We start from the raw sequence: 20,628 nt of genomic DNA, 5'->3' as shown, positions 1-20,628 counted from the left end.
ATACCCGTCTGTTTTAGGACATTCAGATCTGTCACTGCTGTTCAGTCCCAAGATGGTTGCTCTATCCAGAAAGCAGTCACTTCCCATTCCCTGATCCCCACTTGTCTCTGGATTTTCCTGTCCTGGTGTTTTGTAGAGATGGAGTCATACAAACAGGAACAGGCTTCTTCCAGTTGGCATAATGAATTTAGGACTTTTATATATATATATATATATATATATATATATATAAATATAAAATATGTATATTATATTATAAAACATGAATCAAAACTCCATTCTTTTTATGTCTGAATACTATTTGTGCCTCGCTTTGTTTATTTACTGACCAGTTGATGGGCATTTGGTTTGTTCCCATCTTTTGGCTAATACGAGTCAAGCTGTATAACATGTAGTATAAGTTTAGGGTTTTTCTTTTTGATTTTGTTTGTGGGTTTTTGTGTGTTTGTGTGTTTTGTTGTTGTTTTTTTGTTTATTTTGAGATGTAGGTTCACTGTGTTGTCTGTCTTACCTGAAACTCACTTTTGTAGACAAGGCTACCTGGAACTTACAGAGCTCCTCCTGCTCCTGCCTCGGAATGCTGGCATTAAAGGTGTGTGCCACCGTGTGTGAGGTAAATTTGGCTTTTTGAGTCAGGCTCTTCCGTGGCCTATTCCCATTTCTGCATAACCTTCTCTTGTGCTGACATTGCAGACTGTGCTGCCTTGCTCAGCTGGTGTACAAGTTTTTGTATGGAGGTGTATATTCATTTTGCATCTGTGTGGACACAGGAGTGGAGTTGCTCTGACATGCACCAGATCTAACTTTCCAGAAACTGTTGAGCTTTACTGTAAAGTGTGTGTATCACTTCACAATCCTGCATCAGTGCATGGAGGTTCTAGTTTCTCCCCAGCGATGCTGGCATGCGCTATGTGCACCTTTTTCTTTGGTCATCTTGCCAGCTCCCAGGTCACTTTGTATTTACATGGTATTGTCAGTTTTTAGCCTGTGATTTGGAACACTGGGCCACTGTCAGAGGAGTCCAGAAACCTGAAGTAAAGAGTAGAAGCCACTTCCATGAGCAGTGTAGATAAATGAAAGTTGGGACTTGAAAACAGTACCACACATTACCCAAATTTTAAAATTAAAAAGTAAATCTCATACGTAATTTATGATTTTCCTTTACAAAATGGGCACTAAAGGTGTTGAAGAATCAGTTAGGGCTAGCTTTTTTAGTGACATGGCTGGTAAGAAGAGGGAGGGTCTCTGTGTTTGGGTGTGGGCAATCTGGTTTGGAATCAGAAAGGCTGACCACCAAATGGGCATCTGTGATACTTCACTCACAAGTGGAAGATCCATTTCCTCAGACAGAACATGAGTTACATAAGGGGAGTGTCCCAGCCCTGCCCGTATTTTAATATGAAGTCATTGGGGTACAAACCACAGCTTATTTGTACATCGAAGAAAGACTTGTTTCAAATGATTGCTCACTCTTACAGAGTGACTAATACACTGGCTGAATAAGCAGAGGTGTCAGCTGTTGATAGTTAATCTCATGAATAATTTGATGTGGAATCCTGTTTGGGAATACTGACCTACAATAGTTTGGGGCCTTTAATGCTAATACAGTATATTTCCTGTCATCCCTTCCTTTAAAGGCTTAGGAATTTATCAAAGTACCCATGGTCCTGGGATTATAAAGTCTGCTTAGTCATACCACAAACTTAATTTATTACTGAAGGTTCCTAATTAAATCTTAATCTTGTTACTTTAGGTTTCATTATGAATAAATGTGCCCATATTATTGTAATAATGATTGGTATTTGGTAATATTTGAACCATTTTAAATGTATTGGCTGGAGACATTAAGGATGTTTCACTTTGACTTACCATCATCACCACTGATGAGCAGAGACAACCTTTTCACAGGTGTGGTGATATATAACCAATCCCAGCAATTGGGAGATCGAGACTACAGGCAGAGGCTGGAGGATTGCTCTTAAGTGTTTTGGCCAGTTCTGGCTACAGTGTGAAGCCCTGCCTCTCCTCCTGCCTACTATCCCCAAAACAAAACAAAACAAAACATCAACCCCCTCCCCTCCTCGAAATTGTATAATTAACTGCTTAACTCCTATCCAGCCTGCTGACCCTGCCATTCCCCTTTCTGTCTCTGTGAATCTGACTCTGGGACCTCATGTAAGTGGAATCTTTCGTGACTGCGTCATTCGTTTCACTTAACATAGTAACCTCATGGTTCAACCGAGAAGTGGGTGTGGTGTTGCACACCTATGGTCTCAACACTTAGGAGTAGAGACAAGAGGATTGGGAGGTCAAGGACAGCCTCAGCTACATATATAGCCTAGGTTACATGGGGTCCTGTTTCAAAAACATATAACAAATTTGTTTTTAAAGACTGAATAATGTTACTGTGTGTGTGTGTGTGTGTGTGTGTGTGTGTACATATATGTTGTTGATTCAGCCATTTAGTAATGGATTCTTGGGCTTCTAATACTTTTGAGGGTTATGAATAATGCTGCTACGAATGAACTCTGTAGCTTTATTTTCAGAGGTGGTACATAGCCATTTCCCCATTGTGTTATATGTACATGTGTGTCAGTGTGTTCAAGTGGAGGCTAGAGGATGGTGCCAGGCGTCTTCCTCAGTCACTCCCCACCTTATTTTTTGAGATGCAGTCCAGCACTGAACCCAGAGTGTGCCATTTTCTTTTAAATATGCTAAGCTTTTTAGGTGGTTGTTGGGGACCAAACTCAGATTCTCACATTGAGTAAAGTCCTTCTCTTCATTCCCTAAAGTGCTTCCTTGGATAACCAGCCTTCAAGCTCTCCAGACCTCACTGGTTGTTTGGGTGTGTTCTAGACTGTAAATTCTGACACATTGTAAACACCGTGAAAAGCCTCTCTCAATATCTGTCCACCAGTTGACGGGATTGGGGTGGCAATTTTATTTGGTAAATACTGAGCTATGGGTGTGGTTTCTCACTCTTGTAATCCCAACATTCCAGAGGCACACACACACACACAAAAACAAACCCAAAAACTGAGAGGATGGCCTTGTGTCTCAGTCTGGGCTTCAGTCAGGGTAAAATGCAGTCTCAAGAAAACGACTCCCAACAACAACAACAAAAAGAATAAACAAAAAGTCTTGAGCTAATAGTAATAGATAGCTAATTACATGTTAAAGGCTGCCTTTGAGTGGCATGTAGGGGTATATTATATATGTCAGTGTCTTTAGGATAAAGTGAATTTATGTTCGATGTTTTAATTATTAAGTGATACTTGGTGATGACAATTTCCAGCTTCTTAATCATACCATTTAATGCTTCCAAATTATTAATTAGGTTTGATGACCCACATTGTGTGTGTGTGTGTGTGTGTGTGTGTGTGTGTGTGTGTGTATTTGTGGGTTCGAGTGTGCATGTGCATGCTGCAGAGGGAGGAGCAGTTAAAAGAGTGGGGCTTACCGGGAGTTTAAGCACATGCCTGTATCACAACACATGGCAAACTGAGGTAAGAGGATCATGAGTTTTATTCCAGCCTGGGTGAAAGTAATACCCTGCTTGAAAAAGGTGTTTGCAAGCAGGGCAGAGGCATCCAAGTGTATGGATATCGAAGGGAAATGCTTAGATTCCTTGAGTCCTCTTCCAACTCACGATAATGTGGTTGTACATTCTTAGTGAATGCCCAGTTTTGCAGGTAGGCCAGGAGGCATTCTTAGCAAACTCAAAGCTACACTGACTTTGTGGTGGGCGGTGAGATTGTGGGTTCTGAGTCAGTGCTTCCGGAGCTTTACTGATGTGTTTGTGTAATAGAGCTCTGTGTGAGGGGCCAGCCCATCCAGTGTGGTCAGATATCACTGGGCAAGCCTATTAGTGAGTCTCCATGGCTGTATGCTCAAGCTCAACCCACAGAAGAGGGCACCCTTGAGTGTTTGCAAAGTTGCCCCCTAGTGCTGAGCCTTTCTTGCTTCCTTTTGGGGACTCTCTACAGCTGGTTAAAGAAAGCCCAAAGCATTGGAAGTAGATGCCAAGGCTAACTGGCCACCACAGAGCAGAAACTCCCTTTTGGAATTAGTCTTTCACATCTAGGTAAAACTGGAAAGGAATCAAATAGTAGATATGCAAAAGTTAATGTAGGCTGGCAAAGGAGGAACTCATTTTATTTTGCAGTTGCTATATAAGTTAAAATGAATAAAAATGTGGCTTCTCTGACATGGAAATACTTTATCACAACTGTGACATAGACATTTGGCCAGGCTTATTTGGGAACTACAACTGAGTCCACAGGGCACAGCCGCTTTCCTGAGAGCTTATCTTTTGGCAGAGGGGAGTAAGGCAGGCTGAAGCACTTTTTGGGTCAGGCAAATAGAAGAATATGAAAGCTAGAGAACATAAACACGAGGCAGACTATTTTTTTTAACAGCTGTGTTCTGACACAATTCCTATCCAAACAATGTAGCCAACTTTGTGGTTTGTAGTTAGCTCAATTGTATACTCAGGAACACATTTTGTTACCCTCAGAAGAAAACTCAACCTCCAACAGTTGTTCCTTTGCTCCAGACACCCCTCATCTACTTTTTCTTTGGTACATTTCTCTACTTGGGCGTTTAGATTGAATGGAATCTCATACCATGTGGTTCTTTGTGACTTAAAAATTTTGTATTATTATTATTGTTATTATTATTACTATTATTATTGGTGGTGGTGGTATGTGTATGTATGATGTGTGTATGCAGATGTGTGCCTGCCATTGTGCATGTGTGGACGTCAGACTGGTTCTCTTTTTCCACCTTTACATGGGCAACAGGGAAGGAACCCATGTTTCAGGCTTGTACTTTAAGTGCCTTTGCCAATTAGCCTTTTTACTGGCCTTTAACTGTCTTTTTAAGGTCACTGTAAGCCTCAGCCAAGTAGTGGCTTGTATCAGGAGTTCATTCACTTTATTCCTTTAACACTTATTGTTGTGTGTACTAACCTGCATATGTGGAGATCAGAGGGCAGCTTTGTGGAGCTGATTCTTTCCTTCCACTGTGGGTTGTTCCAAAGGTGGAATGCAGGTCATCAGGCTTGCCCATCAAGCCCTTTTCCTGCTGAGCCTTCTCACTGGCCCTACTCATTTTAATTATTGAATAATGTTCCATTCTGTGGCAATTCACATTATCTGGGTTTTGCTGGTGGTCTTTTGGGGTTGTTTCTTTTTCTACTTTATGCAAAATACACTGCCATGAACTTTTTGTCTAGTAATTTTTGTGTGGATGCAGGTTTCTGTTTCTCTTGGCCATGTATCTAGAGTTGCTGGGTTGTATGGTGACCCTGCTTAGCCCTTTGAGGAACTGTTGAGCTGTTTTCCCAAGTGACTGGCCCACTTGTATGCCAGTCATGTGCCTTCTGCACATCCTTGCCAACCTTTGTTTTTTCTTGTTGGTTATTGTTCTCTTCGAGGGTGTCAAGGGGCATCTCATTGTGGTTTGATTTGCCTTTCTGTGGTGTCTGGAGACACCATATACACCACATGGTACTGCACGGCTTCCTGTGCTCACTGGGCATTTTTGTACCTGTTTTGAGAGGTATCCTGGTAATATGCCGATTTGAAAATTGGATTATTGATCGTCATTATTATTGAAGTGTAATTGTAAGACTATGTTGTTGTTTGAGACAGTATTTCTAGACTAGGCTGGTCTCCACATTCCTATTCTTCTAAGGGTTGTCTTGAACTCCTGATCCATCTGCCTCTTCCTCCTAAGTGCTAGATTACCTCCTGCACTTCCATGTGCAGTTGACTTCTCAGTGTTTTCTAGTGCAAGTCCCTGAGTATATAGATGTGGTTGGCAATTTTGTTTCTTTAGTTTTTGTATGGTCTTTTCTCTCTCTGACTCTCACCCCTGCCCATGTTGCTAAGGATTTGTGAATGTAGAATGTCTTTCCACTTAACTTAAGTCCTTAACTCTTTTCAATTTTGTTTTAGAGTTTTCATTATACAAATCTTGAATTTATTTTCAATTTATTTCTAATCTAAACTTTTTGATGCTATTTTAAAGCAACTTTTGAAAAATTTCATTTTCATATTTCCATTGCTGGTGTATAGAAACACAAGGAATGCTTCTGTATTCAAAAGCATATTCTGTACACACAGTGTATACACATACATATTGTTTGATCCTTTTTTAGTGCATCCTATAGGACTTTTCAGTATACAAGGCAGAACCATCTACAAATAGAAAATTCACTCCTCCCTCCCTCCCTCCTTCCTTCCCCTCCCTCCCTCCCTCCCTCCCTCCCTCCCTCCCTCCCTTCCTTCCTTCCAGTCTGAATGTCTGTATTAGTTTTTCTTGCCTGACTGCCCTGACTACAGTGTCCAGTACAGAAATGAGTAGATTTGACCAGTAAACATTGTTGTGCTGATGTCTTTCACCATCAAGTATGTTAGTTTTATTAGACTGAGAAAGTTTCTGTCTATTCTTAGTGTAGTTTTCACAGAACACTGTGGGGTTTCTGTTAAATACTTTCCCAGAAATTATTTATTTCTTAAGCATGATTTTTTTTTCTTTTTGTTTATCTGCAGAAATTGACTTACATACCAAATGTGTGGTGGATGTTGAAGCAAACAAAGTTATTCTGAATCCTGTAAATACAAATCTTTCCAAAGGAGATGCCCGGTAAGTTTTGAAGTAATACCATGTTCACTGAAACCATCAGTGGCTACTGGACAAATGAGGGTGCTCCTAAGGACACATGGCTGCCTACTAGGAGGCTGTCCCCAGGCCGAAGATGAGTGAGGGGGTGTCAGGAGCGCTGCAGACAGCCAGGAGGACAGGGGGACTCAAAGACATGTGGCAGTAAGGGCTGAAGTGATGAGGTGGGCTTCAAGCAGGTGCTGGCTGATGGGCCAGGCAGGCAGGCAGCTTACCCTGCTGGCTTTTACTTCAGCCATTCCAGGAGCTGCCTTTCCTACAGCCCTCAGAGGGTTGGCGACCATCTAACTTAATTACTGTGCTCTGTTAACTCTTTGAGGCACACCCTGACTGTCAGGCTGAGGATAGAGACATCTCAGCATCACTTGTGGATTTGGGTGAATGTGTAAACAAAAGAGAAAGAAGTGAATTGGGAAAGAATGATGAGATGTTTCCCCCCCAAAAATTGGAGTGAAATTAATTAGATCAAGTAAGCCGGGCTTACATTAAAGAAACCAGGGGAAGTAGACAAGGAGATTTACATCATCGCCCAAGCCAGCCTTGGATTTGGAGTTTTTTGCTGCCAGTCTCCTGAGTGCTGGAATTATAGGTGTATGCTACTACACCTATCTCTGGATTGTATGTTTTTGTTAGGTAGTTTTTGATAGTTATGAGGTGAATTAGGAGAAATGGCAATGTAGACAGCAAAGTAAAGTAGGAAAGAAGGGTTTTATGGGGTAACATCTGTATGGGTATGCTATTGTGCTCACCCTGGACTTAGTCAGGAGGGGGAGACTTTCTTTTCATGCCAAGTAGATACTCTAAATATTGTGGTAATGTGGCTGTAGCACTTTGTGGTGGTCTTTTGGCTTGAGTTCTAATGAGTGCTGGACTTGGGTTCAGAGATTCTGAATTGAATTCTTCCATAGCTGTAACTGTATAGTTTCCCCTCCTCACCAGCTTAGGGCTTTGTTTTGCAGTCAAAGCTATCCTGGAACTCAGAGAAATCTTCTTGCCTTAGCCTTCTGAGTGGTTAGATTCAGGTGTTAGCCACCATGCCTGGCCTGTAGCTAGTTGTTTTTAACTTATTTAAGTAAAAGCTCTATGCCTGTCTCATAGAATTGTTTTCCTTCAAAGATCAAATTAGTGTTTGGTTAAACATTTTGTAGTGATCTGCAAATGTTTATTGCTACTGATGGTGAAGATATCACTTCATGTCCTCAGTGTTAAGGACTAAGTTTCAGTTACCTCAGAGGCACAGGAGCTTCAGACAGCAGTCACTGATTCCTGAGGTCCAGGAGACCAGTCAGGGCTGGCCTTGAAGTAGTTAACCATCTCCCTGCCCCTTCTTTCAGAGTGCCGAGACTGTAGGCATATACCAACATAGCCAGCTTTGAAACAAACTTTTAAATAACAAATCTTCATCGAAGTGCATATATGTACAGCAAAGTGCACAGCTCAGAGAGTTTTTATAAATCGGTGTCTTTCTATAACTGGCATCATGTAAAGGGAAAAAGCCGGTGTATCGCTCACCTAATGAAAATGCTTGCTACCACGCCTGGTGACCTGAAACCACGGTGGAAGGACAGAACTGACTCCTGAAAGATATTCCCTGACTTTCACCCATGCAAGAGCAGTTAAGTGAAAATGAGAAAAAGAGACAGAACATTGCCAGTGTGCAAAAGACTACTTAGTGAGACCTTGTTCTCTCTCCCTTTCTTCCACAGGATCTCCCTGTTCCTTGCCTGGAACTTAATAACAGCTAGACCAGGCTGGCCTTGAATTTGTAGTGGTCCTCCTGCCTTTGCCTTCTGCTTGCTGGACATGTTCCACCACTGCTAGCTAGCTGTCTGTTTTCTTTCCTTCGTTCTTTCTCTCTCTCTCTTGTAATATCAAGTTGAAAAGAGAAAAAAGAAATTTAGAATGTAGCAGTCCGTTGTATATACTAACTATAAATTTGAAAAGAAATAGGAAATTTTGAGTACTAAATATTTTTCTTTAAACTTTTTTTTTTTAAGATTTGTTTTTAGTTTATGTAAGTGAGTACACTGTCACTGTCTTCAGACACTACAGAAGAGGTCATCAGATCCCATTACAGATGGTTGTGAGCCACCATGTGGGTGCTGGGAATTGAACTTAGGACCTCTGGAAGAGCAGTCAGTGCTCTTAACCGCTGAGCCATCTCTCCAGCCCTAACTTTTTTTCTTAAAGATATATTTTTATTTTCCTGTGTGGGTCTGTGTCTGCTCTATGTGTACAAATGCCTGTTGAGGCCAGAAGAGAATATCAGACCCCTTGGAACTGGAGTTAAGGTGACTGTGAACCGCCCTATGTAGGTACTGGAAACTGAACTCTGGTCCTCATGGTTAACCACGAGCCATCTCGATAGCCCTACCTTAAACTTTTACTAATGTGATTATCTTGCAGAATGCAGAATAATGAATGACAGCTTCATAGGACCTGAACTTATAACTAGAAAACTAGGGTTTTTTCAGTTAACATGGAAGTGCTTGCTTCAGTGTTCCCAGCACTTGGGAGGCTGAGGCAGGCAGGGGGATTGCCAGCCTGGGCTATGTACTAAGTTTAGGGTCTAACCTGGGTTTCATAGTAAGTTCTAAGTACACAGTGAACCCTTTAGAAATGTCAGCTATTACTCCTAGAATTGCTATTATTTTTATGTTGTATTCAAGTTGAAGTTCATGTTGTATTCAGTGAGGTATAATAGAGCTTAATAAAGGTGATAAAATAAAATAAAGGCTTAAAAATAAAAATATATTTAGGTTAATACTTAAGTATGTATGGCTGTCAAGAAGTTACCTAGGTTCTAGAAGATTGTAGCCTTTCAGGATCAGAAATTTAGAAATAAAGATTATTAGGACTGGAGAAGTGTACTCAATGGGTCTTCTTGCTCCTGTAGAGGACCCAGGTTTATTTCCAGCACTACATGGTGAATCACAGCTGCACACAGCTCAGTTTAGGATCTGATGTCTTTTGTCACCACAGACTCCTTTATACACATGGTGGCACATGAACTCACAAAGGTATACTCATGTATAGATAAGAATAATAAATCTTTAAAAAAAGTGTTTGTGGGTGAGTGGTCTGAGGATAACTTTGTGGAATTGGTTTGGTTCTCTCCTTCTACCTTTATTAGGGGGTCAGAGAATCAAATTCAGGTCATCAGGCTTCCCAACAAGTACGTTTACCTACTGAATCATTTCCCTGGCTTAGGATCTGAAAACTTTATTGAGTTTTCCCATGTTGATTGGGCACTTAATGACTAATTTGCCTTCTCTTAACAAGACAGCTGTTCTGTGCAGGAGAGGGAGCTCCGTCAGGAATGTGCTTGCCCTGCAGTGGTGAAGACCTGAATTCAGTCCTAAGACCCCAAATAAAAAAGCTGGGGCTGGTGTCACACATTGGCAGTCGCAGCACTGGGGAGGCAGAGATGGGCTTGTCAAGCTCCAGGTCAGGTAAAAGGTGGACAGTATCTTGGAAACAGCACCTGAGGTTGTCCTTTGGCCTCTATATGCATATGCTGGAAAATGTATATGTACCTGAACACACACAAGACAGAACCTTTGATTTTATGTTTGCAGTGCATGGAATATTGATTTCTGTTAGCATCAACTGATTTGGGGAAGAAAGTCATTGCTCATGAACAAAGGAACATTTTATCACATAGAGAAATGATTTCCTCTTATTTACCAACATTATAGGGAACACTATTCTATCTACTGTATTTCTAATGTGATTACACAGAATACCCATCGGAGACAATTTATCTATTTATTTTCTCATGTAGACTCATTGTGCTTGTATTTTAGTTCAATCCAATATCTTTTTGAGATTATCTTATTACCTAGAACCAATTGGACTTTCTAGACTCATCCTTGGGGCTTTCCAAATCTTCATCAACAACATAATTATGAGTCATTTGAGGACTAACAAATGACTAATTCCTTACCTTGTGTAGTTTTTTTTTTTTTTTTTTTTTTTTGTTTTTAAAGCTAGTAACATTTTAGTGTGTAATTTAACTTAGCATTTTAGATACTAGGTGTGTTGGTGCATACCTGTTACCATAGAACACGTGATCACTGTGGGTACAGCTAGGACTGCAGAGGAAGATATCCTGTTTTTACAGTCCCCCTTTATATTTTGGAACACTGCACTATAACTACTTATGATAACATGATGTAGCATGTTCCATTCTTAAACATCTGAAATAATCTTTAGTCATATTTAATTTTTAGTGCCTATGACTATGGTAGTCAAGCAGATTTCTAGGGCATTATTTGCTTCGAGGGTGGCTTCTTATGGAAGGCAGTAGGCTTGGCTTCCTGTGTGATCACAGCTGATGTTCATCATCACACAGGAACTGTTGTTGGTTGCATCTGGTAACAGCTGCATCCCGAGAAAGTTCAACCCCCAGTTCCCATAGTTGGTTTCTTACTTGGTTTTGCAATCAAGTGCTTTGTCCTTTCTGTTCCCCCAGCTTAACACAAATAAGGAGTCTGTGTTCAGGGGTCAAGATGAACTCTGTAAACACTGTCTGTATTTTATTGAGGACAGTCTTACCTGTAAACGGCTCCTTTTCTTTATAGGATGTGGTCATTGTAAAGGAGCCAGCATTAGGCTGGCCTGGGGCTTGCCCAGCTAGGCTCAGACTCCTGAGCCTTCTGCCTTAGCTCTGCTACTTCTGGCTTTTATATCAGTTTTACAAACTCTTAAGAACCTAGTGGTGCCTTTCATTTACTTGTCCAATTTCTACTCTAATGTTTAGATTTTATTTGATTATGGGACTGTGCTGCACAGATTCACATATTATAAATTAGTCTGCATTAGTCAGGTTCTTTAGAGCAGACTGATAGAATTTGAAAGGGGATTGATCAGTTGGCTCTCATGGCACATTGTAGGTAGTCCAACAGTGGCTGTCTTCATGCTGCTGAGGCCAAGAACTTGGAGATTGCTCAGTCTTTCTCCCCACGCTGAATTTTATTTGGCCACCACTGGAAGGGTTTAGGCTGGAACTTCCCACTTCAAGTAACCTGTTAAGAAAATTCCTCACAGGACTGGTGAGATGGCTCATTGGGTAAAGTCACCTTCATCCAAACCTCATGAGCTCAGTTCCCAGGACCTAAGTAGTAAAAGAACTCACTTCCACAAGACATCTTGTTACCTCCACACACACATTGTGGTATCTGAGTTCCGTTTCTCCAATAAATACACTTTAAGAAAAAAAATCCCTTAGGGGTTTGTCTAATGGCTTATTTCTTAGTTGGCTTTAGTTCTGGTCAAATTTGTAATCTAGCTTAGCCACCATCTCTCCCTTCTCTGTCTCTCTCTGTCTCTGTCTTTCCCTCCCTCCCCACACCCCACAGGTTTATACTCAATATGTACTAATGCATATATTTAATCCATTGTCCCAGACATAGTTGTGTAAAAAGTAACTTTCACCCCCTCTGTTCTCCAGTGGCTAACGCTCTCAACAGTGAGTCTCCGAACTCTGCTGGGCCAATAATGCCACTTGATAGCCTTTTTCTGTTTCTCTGCCTTCCTCTTTCTTAGAGGCATTCTGAGGTGTGCACAGTGTGAGAAATGTCCTGTGAATCTGAGAACCATAGGCAGTGGTTCTGTCTCGAGCAGTTTAGAGATGTGCACTTATATGTGAATGGACCCGTGAGGCCCTGCAGTGAAGAACTCTGGCACATTGTTTAGTCTGTTACTTCCCAGTTTATTGGAGCAGGATATGCTTTCTCTTCAGACGTAGGTAGTAACAGCTCACTGCATAGTGCACCTTTGAACAAAGCCTGCGGACTCTATAGTTGCCCCTTTCTCAGTTCTCCGAAGTGACTGCCATCTACTCTGTTTCAGCAGGAGCCCCTCATCCTGCTTATGTATCTCAGCTTAATTTTCAGACTCAGTTTATTTCACAAAAAGCAATGCTATCTTACTATTTTCAGTATCCTCCAGTCTTGTTCCTTGTCTAGTTTTGTGCTATGATAAAGAAGACAGCACTGCTTTTGTTCACTGTGTGTCCCTGTTATTAGGTGTGACTCCTCCTCGGGCTCACCTTTCCTTCTAGGGACCCTCCCCACAACCACCTCTGCTTGACCTACAGCTGAGTGTACCACACTCAGTTCTTACAATGATCACCTGGTCAGCCTAGACTCTACAGGTGAAAAGGCACAGTCCTTCACAAGATTGCATAATACACCAGCCTAACTGGACCCTGGCTCTATCCACTTTCCATGCGGATATAGATCCGTAGCTTCCTCATCCCTTTCTGCTTTGATGATTCTGCTCACCGAATGCAGGGAAAAGGTTCATTTAACACCGCTCTGTTGGTGCTGGGGTAGCTCAAAGGGAAAATGTGTGCAGGAGGCTTTGGGTTCAATCTTTGGAGCCAGAACATAAGGACACAGTGAGAGCAATGTGCTACTATATAGGGTACAAATCAAAAGGATTAGCCTGAAGAGACTCAGGGCAAGGTCTGGGTAGAAATGGGGACCTTCTGTGCATGTCACAAACAGTCAGTGTATGTCATTATCCCAGCACACCCGTATATTACCACTGTGTGTATGTGTACAGACTGTGTGTGTGTGTATGTACTGAGCTGTGGTGTGTATGGAGGTCAGAGAACAACTTTTACGAGTCAGTTCTCTTGTTTCACCTTTATGTGGGTTCCAGGTATTGAACTCAGGTTGCCAGGTTTATGAAACAAGTACCTTTACCTGTTGAGCCATCTTGCTGGCTCAATCCAGATTTTTTTTTTAAATTAGGGTTTTCAGTACAAAGGCATAGTTATTGTCAAGTAGTTGAACTGTCTCTAATCCTTGGCCATTCACCAAAAGTGGAAAGGCTGGTATGTGACTAAAATCCCAACCTCTCGTTAGAGGCTAATTCTCAAAGGCATCCATCTGTAAATGAATTGCTCACTACATGATCTGTGATTGGCTTCTTTTCCTTAGGTGTCATTTATCCCTGCTATAGCTTTGACTAGTACTTTTTTTTTTTTTTTTTAAATGAATTTCGTCTTGTATCCCTGATCAGCTGTTGATGGACATTGGGTTGTTTTTGGTTCTTAGGCTTTGTGCATAATGCTGCCTGTGGACATGGTTTATGTGGACATGTGTTTTCATTTCTCGTGGGTGGGTATCTAGATATGGAATTTCTGGGCCATCTGGAAACTCTGCTTAACCTTTCAGAACTGCCAAAGCCCTTGCACCATTTCATGTTCTCGACAATTCAGGAGGGGTGGTTTCTTTGGGTCACCATGAGAATAATAGTGGTACCTTGGCTAATTGGGGGGTGCGTGTCTTGCCCAAAGCTACAATGAAAAAGCAAATAAAACATTGTGCTGTCCAAACAAAACAAGTCTGGTCAGCTTTAGCCCTTGGCTGCCAATCTGGATGGCATGTTCTTATAAACTGGAACCCAGCTAGTGTTCATTAAGTAGAACTTTTTAGAAAGGGTTTAATAGTTGAGCGAAATTTGAAGACTATAGAGAAAGGGTCTAAGGAGCGAAAGGTTTATGTACCTGTCCTCTCGGTTCAGCAAGTCCTCTGTGTGCGTTTAACTTGCCTGGCTGGTTCCTTGATCCTCTGCACCTTGGTTTCCTGAGTTTTTTTGTTTTTGTTTTTGTTTTTTTTAATCTTCACTTTTTATTTCTTTACTGTTTCACACACACTCTCTCTGTCTCTCTGTCTCTCTGTCTCTCTGTCTCTCTGTCTCTCTGTCTCTCTGTCTCTCTCTCTCTCTCTGTGTGTGTGTGTGTGTTCGTAGATCATGTCCACAATATTAGGTATGCATAAATGCCTTATTTTCTATGAAAAACCTTAGAAGCTTGACTTGGAAAAGATCAGCCATCTTGTAAAAGCTAATGTCTGACTTTTAAAGGCAAAAGAATTAAAAGGATATAAACATAATATTTCCATCTACTTTGGGGAGGAAAGTGACACTTGATATCATTTTATCCTGTCTTCTTTTTTTTCTTAAAAGATTAAAGGCGTTCAGAAGCTTTCCTCTCCTGTGTCTTGTTGGCAGGGAATTGTTTTCATGTACCTCTGACTCTTTGAAGAGATTGCGTCTCTGAAAGCGGCTACTTTATTTAAGCATCAGCCCCAAAACTCAAAAAGGAGAGCTCCCTCATATCAGCTGTCTGTCCAGTTACTCCGGCTTCTTGTTTAGCCCTCTGTGCTCTGTTCCGGCTGTGTGTGGTTCTGTGTGGGTCTGTTTAACACCAAGCTCCATTGTTAAAGTGGATTTTTTCTGTGATTCTTCCTTTCTGACTCTTCCACACCAAGGGTCAGCTCTTGAGAATTTCTGAGGTTGAAAGCATTTGGCGATTTAGATGTCACGATCTTGAGCCAGGTGTGGTGCTCACCTGCAGTCTGGGAGGAGGCAGCAGTAGGATGAGGAGTTCAAGGACAGCCTCAGTTCCATGTTGACTCTGAGATAAACCTGGTAATCATGAGACCAGTCTCAAAAATATTGGCAGATCAACACACCCCACCCCAGCAATATTTTAAGAACTTGATTCACTCAGACACTGATTTCTCTAGTGTCCTATGTGAGGAACTGTTCTTATATACTGGGGCAGACTCCAACAATGATGTCATGGGGTATCTCAGCTCTTATAGTAGATATAGGGTGCTGTCCCTATCCTTCTTGATTGAACTTAATAATCAGAGAAGAGTATGGAGGTTAGGACTGCTGGTCTATTGAGTGTGTCTGAGATGTGGATCTCAGCTCTACTTAGTCAAGGCACTAGAAGCCACTTTGTTCCTTCTGATGTGCTAAGAGGCATCAGTTTAGTCAAGCTCATTAGATAATTAATGAATTTCTAATACAAGGAAAGTAAGCCCAACCCCCTTTTACCCTGATCCTAGCAGGTATGCAGATTGGAGCTTGTAAAACACACTGGGAAGTGAGGTGACCATGTTTGTTTTCTCTTGCGCAACATATTGGTTAGGGCTTATGCTGGTAATTTCTTTGAAACATATGAAGTAATTTTCCAACTAATATCTTATTAGTGGAAGGCGTCATTAGGTCATATTAGATAATGACTTTTAAAATTTTCTCTGTTGCTAGATGGATGCTCATTTAAATGAAGGTTTTAATTGAAGGAAGTCATGCAAAATGTAATTATGGCATGCACAATGGACATGTTTGTTCTCTCTGCTGTGAAATGACCCATATGAGGCTAACAGTTCTGCCTGCATAGAGAGTACTTCTCTGGAGACTCGTGCACGTCTGATTTAATTTCGTAAGAGACTTTCCCCCAGGAGCCTGTCTACCCTAATTATGTGGGAGGGCTGGAGCATGATTTTGTGTTCAGAGGTTGTAGATGGCTCTGTAATCCTCCCATTTACGGAAATACTGTGGTGGCTGATCATATAAATCATGTATGTTTGACCATGGTTATGAAAACAAGTCAGGGAAAATTGTAAAGAAAGTATTTGTGGTTGAATGCAGCTCATTGTGTAGTTAATAGAAACAGATGATCAAATTGCAGTAAGTATAGATTTGGCCAAGTTTGACCAGCGCAGTCTAGCTGGCTGCTAAACGGATCTGTTTGATAGCTTGTTAATAAGGTTGTCTGAATAAAGATTAGGAAGGATGGCTGCCACAGAATCAGTATTTGATGTATGTATATGCATTTATGTTTGAGACAGGGTCTCATGTAGGATTCAGTGTGTAGCTGAGGATAGACTTGTACTTCTGATACCTCTGCACCTATCTCTTTAAGTGTTAGGAACATAGGTGTGTGCTATAAGCTGGGCTTAGAATTTACATTTTATCATTGTCATTGATATATGAGTGTAGCAGTAAATATTAAAAAAGAAAAAAGGCACTACACCACACAACCACCAGCTACTCTCTGCCCCAGCCATGGCAGGTTGCTGCCACGCCAGCCCCATGCAATGACCGCCCATCTTGTGGATAGCTGCCATAAATCCCTGTAATCCAGCAAAATCAAAACTCTAGAGGTTTGTAATTTATCAATCAGATTTATATCAGTAAATTCTCACCCCACAAAATGTCAACACAGTAAACTCAGAACCAGTTGATATTGCTATAAACTGCCCACCTAGATAAGCCAAATTGTCCTATGGTTATTCACCCCTTATAAGATACTCATAGCTACCCGAGGCTTTTTAAAGCCACACAGATTTGGGTTGTCCTTCTCTTCCTCCATCTTCTTTCTCTCCCCCCTCTCCTATCTCTCCTGCCTCTCAAAAACTTTGTACCCGCCCTTTTTTTCTACTGTCCAATCACAGGCTCTAGCTCGTCTTGTCTTTACCTGCCCTCACTTGCTTACAGACAGCAGTCTACATATGAGTATTGTTCTGTTCATGCTTTTATGATTTTCATTGGTGATAATAAGGAATAAACTTTAGAAAATGCTGCATAGATGCTTATATTTGATAAAACAAGGAATTCATATTATTTCAGTAGATAGTAAGACTAGAACAAGTAAGTTACAGCTGATAGGAATCTCCCTGAATTCTGAATTCAATATAAAATTGTCAGTGTATGGTCTATTAGAGAAAATATCTTATTATAAATAAATTTGGGCAGCTCCTGGCATTAGAGACCTTTCCTAAAGGGATCTGCTTTGCCTTGTTCTTTTTTGGCATCTGTATCAATTACTTTTCTCGATGCTCTGACAGAAATAACTTAAGGGAGAATGGGCTGACCTTGCTTACTGTTTGTGGGCACAGTCTACTACAGCAGGGAGGGTGTGGGCAACATGGCTCTGCTATGGCAGGAGCATGAGGCAGTTCTTCCTCTGTACCCTCACGAGGCACAGAGGGTGCTGGTGCTCAGCTGGCTTCCTCTTTTTCCTTTTTATTCAGTCTCTCACAAATTACAAGTCCAGCCACTGGAGAGTAACCATGACAGCCAGCTCTTTGTTCTGCTGGGCTACTTGACTACCCCTGATGCACTTACAAGGCAAGGCAGTGGCACTTGTGAAGTGTGATGTAGAAATGCAGCCGATTCACAGCACATTGGGGAGGTTTCTGATCAGCTCACCATTTGTGTGCCCGTGTCATGTTCATCAAGCTAAGAGTCTGTTAATCTTTAGTTGTGTCTATCCTGGTATCCATCATTGGACAACATGTCTAAGAAGAACAAACCCCAAATAAAGCTGGAAAGTGAAGAGGAATCGCACAATTCTTGTGTGGATTTTTCAGATTCAAGAGTTGAAGTAGTTTGGCTTTATTCTGAGCATATTCTGGTTTCCTAGGAGAAGTTTCTTTTGCAGATTAGTACTTTAGAAGCTTGGAGTCCTTTAACTCTTATACACAGAGTTCTTTTTAAAAAACACAGTATCTTGTGGTAAGTTTCACCTTTATCAAGCCTAATTCACATAAGCTTTTAATAACATCACTTGTCTTGTGGTGCTAGGAATTGAACTCAGGGCCAAGACTGCCACTCTAGCTGCAGCCCAGCTAAAAATCTTCAAGGGAGAGGTGTAGTCATGAGGAGCACAAATGCATGTGTCTTCATGTTCTCACCAATGTGTAAAGCCGTAATGCTTTGTCCGTCCTTTAAGAACTGAAATTGAATTTACATAAGGACCAGAAAGGGTGTAGAAGTTACATCTGTCATTTAGTTTTAAGAATTTTGTTATGGAAAACTTGAAAGATAATGTAAAACCAGTATCCATGGTTAACAATGTCCTACCATCTCTTCCTCCCTGTCTTCATTTATATATTGTTTTGAAGAAAATTCCATTTACTCAGCAACATTTGAATGCTATTAAACATCATCATAATACTGTAAATTTGCCTTAAAGTTAGTTAGATAGTAGTGAGTTTGTCCAGTCTGCTAGTCTGGACAATCTCAGACCTTTGCGAGTGTGGACGTGATGCCCCATGAGAGCTCACCTGAGTGCACATGACAGGTTGAAGCCACAATGCAGGTGCACCGATAATCCCTGAGGTTTGTGGTTTGTGAGTACGTTGGGTATGAACTGCAGATGCGCTGCATGTTTGGACCTGAGTCTGTCCCCACAATGCCTGTTGGTTGCCGTTGTTCTGCCTGGACTTATTCTCAAGGACCCTATTTGATGTTGCCTCTGAATCAGTGGTTTGAAGGTCGGTCTGGAGTCTTGAGAGTTTCCTTCCAATCCTTCACGAGGTGAAGAGCCAGTGCACCGTCTCACTCAGTGCACCAGTGTACTTTCTCTGAAGTGGACTCATGTTCTCATAATTGGAATCCTTTAGATGCTCCCAACACACAGCTTTGTTCTGCAGTCACTCTGACCATCTCTGAATAACGTGTCTGTCTCCTGAACGTGAAACACTGCTTATGGGCTGTAGACTAGATGTTGCATGTGGGTACTATGGCTGAACCCACCTGGAAGAGTGCTTGGTTTAGCCTACAGCTTCAATATTTAAAAATTAGGACACTTCATGTAAAAACTCAAGTTTGTTATATGTTTAAATAGCCTGTGACCAGGCCTCGACCGCCTCAGGCCCAATTCCTCTGTTATTCACAAGGCTCTATATGTCTCTTCCTTTCTAGCCAGCAGTATAGATTTATTTAAAAAAATGCTTATTTTATGTGTATGAATGTTTTGTCTGCATGTATGTCTATGGACCGTGTGTGTATAGTGTGTCCTTGGAAGCCAGAAGATGCATCAGATTCCTTAGAGCTGAAGTTACAGACAATTGTGAGCCATCACATGGGTCTGAGAACTGAATCCTGTCTTCTCTATAGGAGTAGCAAATGTTTGTAACTACTGAACCGTTTCTCCACCCTCAAATCAAATATATTCTATTTTGTTCTGTTTCCTCCTGCACCTTTTTTTTTTTTTTTTTTTTTTTTTGTGGTAAATGCACAGAATTACAGAATCTCAGCACTCAAGAGCTGAGGCTGGTGAGACAAAGAATTTGAGGACTGCCTGGTATACATTGTGAGACCCCTTCACCCCAAAAAGTACCATACGTTTCTTTATAACTAATGCCATTTTAAAGGACATTTCTAGGTTGCTAAAGAATCTTATTCAATCTGAGATATTTCATTTCTTTATTTTACTTATTAATTTAGTGTGTGTGTGTGTGTGTGTGTGTGTGTGTGTGTGTGCGCTCATGTGGTGGCCAGAGGCTAATCCTAAGTGTCTTCTTTTCCTAGATGCTCTTGACCTTTGTGTGTGTAAGTGTGTGTGTGGTGGTGAGGGGATCTTGCTGTCTGGAACTCACTGAGTAGGCTAGGCTAGGCTGGCCGGCCAGTGAACAGTAGGGATCCATCTGTCTGCCTTCCCAGTGTGGGGACTCCAAATAAATGCCACCTCCTCCGGGTGTTTTATGTGGGTTCTGGGCATCAAACCGAGGTTCTCAGGTTTGCAAGGCATGCAGTTTACTGACTGAGCCCTATCTCTAGCCTCAAAGTGTGATATTTCTGAAGGTCATGGCAGTGTTCACCAAAGCGTGTTGAATGAGCAGTTCTGGGCATTTACTGCAGGCATCTTGGAGCAGTGGACAAGGATTCCCTGCGCAGGAGCCTGCCAACTGTTCTCTTGCTCACAGAGAGGTATGTGGGGTCAGAAAAACTGAGAGGGGATTTTGGTGTGATGGGAGATATTTTTAAAGGGGATTTTGAATGAGATTCAGATGCTGCAGAGTAAAGGAATCACACGGGTTGTATGAAGTCCTTCTCTCTTTCAGTATTATAAAAAAGACAGAAAAGGGAGAAACTGAGCATGCCCTGATCCTGGAAAATCCTGCTCTTGTCAGTCCGGTCTGATGTGATTATAAATATATCAGAGAGAGTAATTGAACAAAAAGTCAAAAGCATTCCTAAGTTAAAAGACAGATCACCATAAAATTCTGAACACCATCAGAACATGTCAGCGTGTACATGTTTGGTACTATTCATGATAGCCATCCTAATTTCTTTAATTTTAACTTGTCATTTCATGTGTCTGAATGTTCTTTCTGCATATGTGTC

General features: G+C 41.4%; 1 protein-coding gene across 1 annotated transcript in view; it reads left to right on the top strand.

Moving 5' to 3' along the window:
- KIF13B (kinesin family member 13B) overlaps positions 1–20,628 on the top strand; it is a 148,183-nt gene that overhangs the window by 8,241 nt on the left and 119,314 nt on the right. The window contains exon 2 of the mRNA XM_080926532.1: positions 6,558–6,651. Within this exon, the coding sequence (XP_080782658.1) occupies positions 6,558–6,651 (94 nt within the window). The remainder of the gene's footprint in view (positions 1–6,557; positions 6,652–20,628) is intronic.

Source organism: Micromys minutus (genome assembly GCF_963924665.1).
Source record: "Micromys minutus genome assembly, chromosome: 12".
Lineage (NCBI taxonomy): Eukaryota > Metazoa > Chordata > Mammalia > Rodentia > Muridae > Micromys > Micromys minutus.
This window is presented reverse-complemented; position numbering and strand designations above follow the sequence as displayed.